Here is a 6,870-nt window from a genome sequence, read left to right as displayed (position 1 = left end):
ACCTGCGAGAGCGGTGCCAAACTGCTTTCCCTCCCTCCCTCCTCCCTACACGCACGCACACATCGGCGCACACACACACTCGAATCTTCAGTCCGCGCTTGGACGAAGACCTTGAACCGACCTTTAAACAGAGAGCCTCCTCACACACACACACACACGCACACATCCCCCCCCCCAACCTCCTCTCGCTCTCATCACAGCGTCGTTCTTCCCTCGTATTCTCGCAACAACCAAGGCGAGTGCGCACATCCGCGAACTCCTCGGCAGCATAGAGGAAAGGAGAACGGTGAGAGGATGGTGGCACTCACGGGCAAATGACAGGTATAGAGGAGAGGGGCCACGACCCCACCACCACCATCACCGCAGCAGCAGCACGAGAGGGGCACACGCATGCACGGCGACTCACATACCCGGCACACACGCACACAGGTGAAGGGCAAGTGCCCTGTAGCGGAGGCTGTCGGCGAACAATCCCACATTCATCGTCTCCTACGCCCCCCCCCCTCTTCTGTCGTTTCCCTTGCAGCGGCTCGGTGGGGGCCTTTCTTACAACCGAAGCCCTACAGTCCCACGCCACCGCTGCCCGCCCACACCCACCCTTCGTGCTCGGTACTGGTGATCTCAACTCCTGCTGCTGCTGTCGCTGCCGCTGCTATCAAGCTAACCGCTTCATTTGTTTCTTGCTTCCGCCTCGTTCACACAAGCACAGAGGCATACTCACATCAGCAGCAGCGCCTACCCTGCTTGCTGGGGGGAGGCCCCAGACACATACGCCCTCGCGCGTGCGTGCGCCTCCTTCGGTGCTGTTGCTGTTTTCGAAGAGAGGTATGCAGATGTCTGTGTGTGTGTGCGTGTGTCTCTACGTGTGTGCGTACGCGGGGAAAGGGGCAGCGGCGCACAATATGAACCCACCCCATGAAGATGGACGCCAACCACCGAAACATACAGCAAGCAGAAGGCAAGAAAGGAAGAGGCACGTACACCGCGCACGTCTTTCGAAGGTTCACCTCTCTGTCTCCCGTTCCTGCCCCCCCCCCCATGATTGAGCTAGGCGGCACACCTGCGTCGGTGGCTGTGCCCTCCGCCCCCTCCTCTTACTGTCCTCCTCCTCTTGGCGATGCCTTCGACTCTTCTCCTCCCTCTTCCTCTCCTTCACTTCCTCTTGGTTGGCGCACGTCCCCGCACCCCACCCCGCTCATCCACCCACACGCACACGCATGCGCGCGTGCACGTGTATGTACGTATAGTAGGCGCGAAAAGAGTCGGCTTTCTTTAGCAAAGCAGGAGAGAAACAGCAGCAGCGGTACTCCTCCCTCGCGTATCTCCAAGTTTCCGCCTGTGATTGTGAGCTGCCGTACGTGTTTCGCGCGCGCGCGTGTGTGTGTGTGTGCCTCCCTTCATTCATACCATAAGTGGAACCCACCCCCGCTCATGTTCCGCCGTGTAGTCGCTCCGGCGCCGGTGGCGGCCACCGCAGCCTGCGCTGGGCAGGCTCGCAGCATCTACGAGTACAAGTTCGGTCAGACCCCCCTCACCCAACCGTTTGGCGGAACCTCTCGCCTGCCGCCTGGCCCCTCGTCGAAGCCTGCCCCGGTTGCTGCCGGGAAGGTGGAGATCACGAAGCTGCACAACGGCGCGCGCGTCATCACGCACAACCTCGGTGGACCGTCGGTGTCCGTTGGTGCCTACATACTCGCCGGCCCCGCCTACGACCCACCGAGCGCGCCGGGCACGGGAGCCATGATGCACCTTGCCCTGACGACGAGCAACTACAATAATTCGCTGTTCCAGCTTGACCGCAACATTCGCAGTGTCGGCGCCGCCCAGTCGCACTTCGAGAAGCACAAGCACTACATCGGCATTCGCATCGACGCCCGCGCCGACAAGTGGAAGAGCGCCGCGCCGACGTCATCGCTTTCACAGCGGCGGCAGCTGCAGAACCAGAAGCAAGCGGAGCAGCAGTTCTCGTTGAATCTGGTGCAGGACAACATCTTTACCTGCATCGCCGCGCCCCGCTTCCACGAGCCGGATGTGGAGCGCTTCCGTGACACCATTGACAACCAGGTCGAGGAGCTCCGCTGGCAATGCCCAGCCGAGTACGCGAAGCAGATGCTGGAGACGGTCGCCTTCTACCGTGAGCCGCTCGGCAACCCTCGCTTCGTGCCGGCGATGAGCAACGGCATCATTTCGAGCAGCGTACTGCTGGAGCAGTACAGCCGCTACGTCGTGCCGTCGCGCGTCGTCGTCTCCGGCGTCAACGTCGATCACGCCGCGCTGATTGCCGAGTACGAGAACACCCCGTTCCCACACTCCGCCTCCGCACCGCACCACGCCCGCGCGCAGCCGTGCGCGGTGAACTGGAAGGATGAGGCCGCTCAGTACACCGGGGGCGAGCGCCACGACCACGAGGACCGCCCCAAGGTAATGGGAACGAAGCCGGACATGGACCCGGAGTCCATCATCGCCGTCGGCTGGCTCGCGTACGGCAAAGACAGGAAGATGACGAAGGACCACGCCGCCTCGATGGTCGTGGGGGCGCTGATGGACATCGGGTTCAGCGGCCGCATGCGCTGCGGCGCCCCGGATGAAATGCACGAGCACACGGGCCTGCGCGCCTTCTACAGCCCCTACCAAACGGCTGGCCTGATCGGCTTCACGGCGAAGGCAGAGCCGCAGGCAGCGGTGCGCATGGTGACGGACGCTGTGAGGATGGTGCAAGCAAACAAGGCCTCTGTCGCGGACTCGATGCTGTCCGTGGCGAAAAAAATGGCGAGAACGCAGTTCATGGTGCAGAATGTCGACACCATTCGCGACTACTGCGACTACCTTGGCACCTGCCTCGCCGTGGATAGCGATTCGACCCTAGCCACATCGGTCGAAGAGGTTGTCGACGCCATCAACTCTGTCAACGCGGTGGATGTGAAGCGGGTGTACGAGACGATGTTCTCGAACAAGACCAGCCTGTACGGCCACGGCGAGATGCTCGGCTTCCCTTCCATGCGCCAGATGGGTCTGTAGGCACACCGAAAAGCGAAACGAACGAGCGTATGGGAAGCTTAGAGTACGCGCGTCAGGCGCCTCCGGGTGAAGGAGTGCAGGATCGATCCTGTGTTGCCGTGTGTATGTTTGGGTGTGTCGGTGTGTCGAGGTTGTGGTTGGCGGTGGTAGTGGTGGCATCCGATGCTCTGCCCACACCCTCCCTCTCTCCCTCGGTCGGGGATGAAAACGCGCGCTGCCGCGGCCTCGTTCTAAGTGTGTTAGTCTCGTATATACATATATGTGTGTGCCTTTCTCTTACGACTTAGGTGATAGTACTTCATTAACCTCCCTCCCTCCCACCTCGCCCCACCCCCACCCACCCCTCAGCGCTACATATGGGGAGGGGGGCTCCCCTCGTGTGCCGCGGCGATTGGCTGTGCTGTAGCAGCGTACTCCGCTTGCCACTCCGACGAAGAAACAAAAACAACAACGAGAGAAACGAATAAGGATGAGGCTCTTGAAAGGGAAGACAGCGCGGTATAGGGGTGGGTGGTAGTGGGTAGGTGGTTGGTGGGGGAGCATGGTGACGTGGGAGGGGCTCATGATCAACAAAACAGGTTTCGCTCTTAGTGAAGTCCTTGCGTCACGCCTCTCCCCGGCCTCCCTTCACGTGCGCGGGGGAGTGCTGAGGTATGTGTGGAGGGGGCGGTTCACAGATGGCGAAGGAAAATTAGGCTGGCTAAGCGCGTGGCCCATAGTGCAAGGAAACATGAACAATGTAGCAAAAGCGTAACGAGCAAGTGCAGCAACGCAAGTCAGAACAAAAGCGAAACGCAGCAGTCGCTTCTTAGCGGAAAAACATCGAGGAGAGAGTGCCAGGGGGAGGGGTGGGGGGCTGCGTGCGCACACGCGCGCACGTACTGTGTGTGTGTGTGTGTGTGTGTGTGTTTGGGTAAGTTGGAGTTCGCTTGACACGCTGAAGCGTGTGGCAAGCAAATATTGGCGCGTCTCTCTGTCTTTCGCGCCCGCGTTCGTGGTGGTGAACAAGGAAGGACGATATCGGCACGCCTATACATGGGCATGCTCATACGCCGTCCACGTTATGTTTTTTTTTTTAGACTGGCGCACGCGCCCGTTGCGCTGTCCCCATCGCCTCCCTGTCGCTCTTTGTGGTGCGGCGGTTTCGCGCGTGACTCCCCTCATTGCCTTCCTCAATATTACCCGCTCTCCCTTCCTCTCGCATGACTGCAACGCGGCACACATGCAGGCACGCCCTGGCACGCGCGTGCGCATACACGTCAACGAGTACGAACTAAAAGAGACGCAGCCGCACCCCGCCCACAAGCACCTTAGCGCACTGTGCGCTCCTCACTCAACGCTCGTGCACTGTGCAACCATGGCACAGCCGTCCGGTGAAGAGGCGATCACTAGCAAGAGCTTCTCGGGCACGGCCAAGGGAGCCACGCCACACGAGACCATCTCCATCGCGTTTACGCACTCGCAGTACGCCACGCCGTGCCATGATCACACGGTCCCCGGTAGCACGCCAGGTCACCGTCTGCGTCGACTGGGGCGGCGGCATCAGCCAGCCGACATCCTGCACAACCACCTGAGCCACGCGCTGGTGGCGCACAGCGGCGTCGTCACGACGGCAAAGAGTGGCGGCGGCTACTATCACCACCACTGCAGTGATCCCTGGGAGGGCACCGCCGATCACCCGGCCCCGCCAGGCGGCAACTGTGTGCTGCACACAAAGAACGGTGGCAAGCGGCACTTTGACGAGCCCACGGGCCTCTTCAGCGAGCCGGTGTGGCATCCGTCGAGGCGCGTGATTCTGCCGCCGCAGGTGCACGCGCGGCCGCCAGCGACGCAGCGGCGCGGGCGCGGTGTGTACAACACCACCGACGGCTGGATCCACCCAGACGCCGAGGCGGCGCAGGTTCGGCGCGAGGAGGAGGCAGTGCGGCAGCACTCACGCGGTGGCAAGGCGCAGGTGGCAAGGCCACCTGATCACACGCTGGAGGAGCTGAGCATGTGGGTCAGGACGGGAAAAGGTAGTGGCGTCGGTGCTGCCGGGCCGTCTTCCGAAGCGCAAGAGGCAGCTCCCGCAGCGGCCACGGCGGCAGCTAACGGCCGCGAAAGGAAGCGGCACCTGCTGCCCCACCACAAGACGAACACGTCCATGGTTTCAGCGGTAGCACCGCTCACAGGGCCGCCCCCGCCGAAAGTCCTCGCCGACTACAATGACAGCCAGGTGCTGCCCGCCATCGGTCAGGGGGTGGCGATGCAACGCTGCACGGCGGCGGAGGCAGACGCCTTAGCACAGCGCCAACGCGAGAAGCGCGTGCAGCACTTGCTGCAGACCATGAGGGCGGCGGCTGCCGAGTCAGAGACGCGAGCAGCAGACATTCAAGCGGTGCGAGAGTTGCCGAGCTGGTAGCACAGAGCCAAAGGGCAAGAAGCCGCGAGTGTGGGGGCACCCCTCTCAGCTGCTCACAAGGAGCTGCATTTTCGGCAATGAGCAAGAACGCCGGCGTTTGTTCACACCGCATCCCGCCGTCAACCGCGCTCCCCGGCTTTGCCCCCCCCCCCCGCTGCCCTGCTGCGTGGTTGCCTACCGATGTCGGTCTTTTTAGCGGCCGCGCCGCTTCAGCTCACCTCCTCGTCTCACGAGCCCGCACGTGAACTCTCTTGGTTTGTGTGTTTCGTCATTCTTTCTTGGCCACCCTTCGTGGCTGGTGGTCTCTTTCCCTCCCACCCTCCCTCTCTTACGGGTCTGTGCGGTGTGTGGGAGGGGATGCTTGTCCTCGTACCGTTGTGCTCCCCCCTGACTCGCAGAGGCACGCATGCACAACCGCGCGTGCGCACTGGCAGAGAACCAGAGACGCTCGAACATTCCCGCGCGCTTGCCTTTTCATTGTCGCCGTTTTCGTTTCGTGTCCCCGTCGATCACGCGATGCATGTACACTTGGTCGGCGCTGATGTACCGCCCGCAGCCCAAAGTGCGGTGCCGCAGAAGACGCGAACGAAAGAGGAAAGGGCCACGCACACGCACCCTCACGGCGTTAGACACCGTGGGGTAGTGGGGTGGGAGGAGGGAGGGCTGAGGGGGCAGGGCAGAAGTATCCACGATACAGTGCCTCATGCTGTCATCGCTTTCCATCGCCCCCCCTCCCTCATCCTCTGCATCAGTCCATCCACGCGCACGCACGCACCCTTCCTCTGCGAAGCGGCCACTGCAAATCGCAGAAACCTGTACGAGCCACACAAGGGAAAAGAGCGAGGCCCTGTTGCGTGTGAGTGTGCCTGTGTGCTTGCTAACACGTAATACCGTGTCGCGGGCATTGATTGCGCATCGCCTCCACCGTCCATCGTCCGGTCGCTCTTCACCTCCTCCCGCCTGTTGTCTCTCTTTTTTTCTGTGCGTCGGCACCGCCTACCCCACCCACCCGCCCGCGAACCCTCGAACAGAAACACACCATCGCAGTAAAGCGCCGCGGACACCCACCGTGGGACGTATTGAGAAGCTAGCGAGCGTGACAGCGGGCAAGAAAGCGACGGCCGCCATTCGACCCCTCCGCTCCACGGTCATCACGATTACCAGGAACTGGCGCAACGGTCCCTTCTCTATTACTCCGTATTCTCACCCTAAAGGATAGACGCAGGCAGCTGTTCTTGCGCTAGCAATATCAAGTACTAGAAACGCCGTCAGTGCTTCAGTGCAACAGCGACGATGAGCTCTGATGACGGTCTCCGCGAAACCGAGGAAGTAGCGGTGCCGCCCGATGTAGATAATGGCGTCGATGTCGATGCCGCGCCAGCTGAGGAGACGCAGGCCGCGGAAGAGCAGGAGCCTGCTGGCGCCGATACCTACGCCGCGCCAGCTGGGGA

At 61.9% G+C, this 6,870-nt stretch overlaps 3 protein-coding genes across 3 annotated transcripts; all 3 read left to right on the top strand.

The window, feature by feature from the left end:
- Window positions 1-1,431: 1,431 nt before the first annotated feature.
- Window positions 1,432-3,018, top strand: LDBPK_130760 (mitochondrial processing peptidase alpha subunit, putative; the record flags this gene model as incomplete). The annotated part of the gene is made up of 1 exon (XM_003859239.1): window positions 1,432-3,018. One exon carries the CDS (start codon window positions 1,432-1,434, stop codon window positions 3,016-3,018), a length of 1,587 nt encoding a protein of 528 aa, XP_003859287.1.
- Window positions 3,019-4,240: 1,222 nt separating this feature from the next.
- Window positions 4,241-5,419, top strand: LDBPK_130750 (hypothetical protein, conserved; the record flags this gene model as incomplete). The annotated part of the gene is made up of 1 exon (XM_003859238.1): window positions 4,241-5,419. The coding sequence occupies one exon, from the start codon at window positions 4,241-4,243 to the stop codon at window positions 5,417-5,419; it is 1,179 nt and encodes a 392-aa protein (XP_003859286.1).
- A 1,293-nt stretch (window positions 5,420-6,712) lies between these two features.
- On the top strand, window positions 6,713-6,868 carry LDBPK_130740 (hypothetical protein, conserved; the record flags this gene model as incomplete). The annotated part of the gene is made up of 1 exon (XM_003859237.1): window positions 6,713-6,868. A coding segment is annotated over one exon (156 nt), but the record flags the coding sequence as incomplete, so codon positions are not given.
- Between the last annotated feature and the right edge of the window lie 2 nt (window positions 6,869-6,870).

Source organism: Leishmania donovani, chromosome 13 (assembly GCF_000227135.1).
Source record: "Leishmania donovani BPK282A1 complete genome, chromosome 13".
Taxonomy (NCBI): Eukaryota; Euglenozoa; class Kinetoplastea; order Trypanosomatida; family Trypanosomatidae; genus Leishmania; species Leishmania donovani.
The sequence above is the reverse complement of the archived record's forward strand: the minus strand, read 5'-3'. Positions and strand labels throughout refer to the sequence as shown.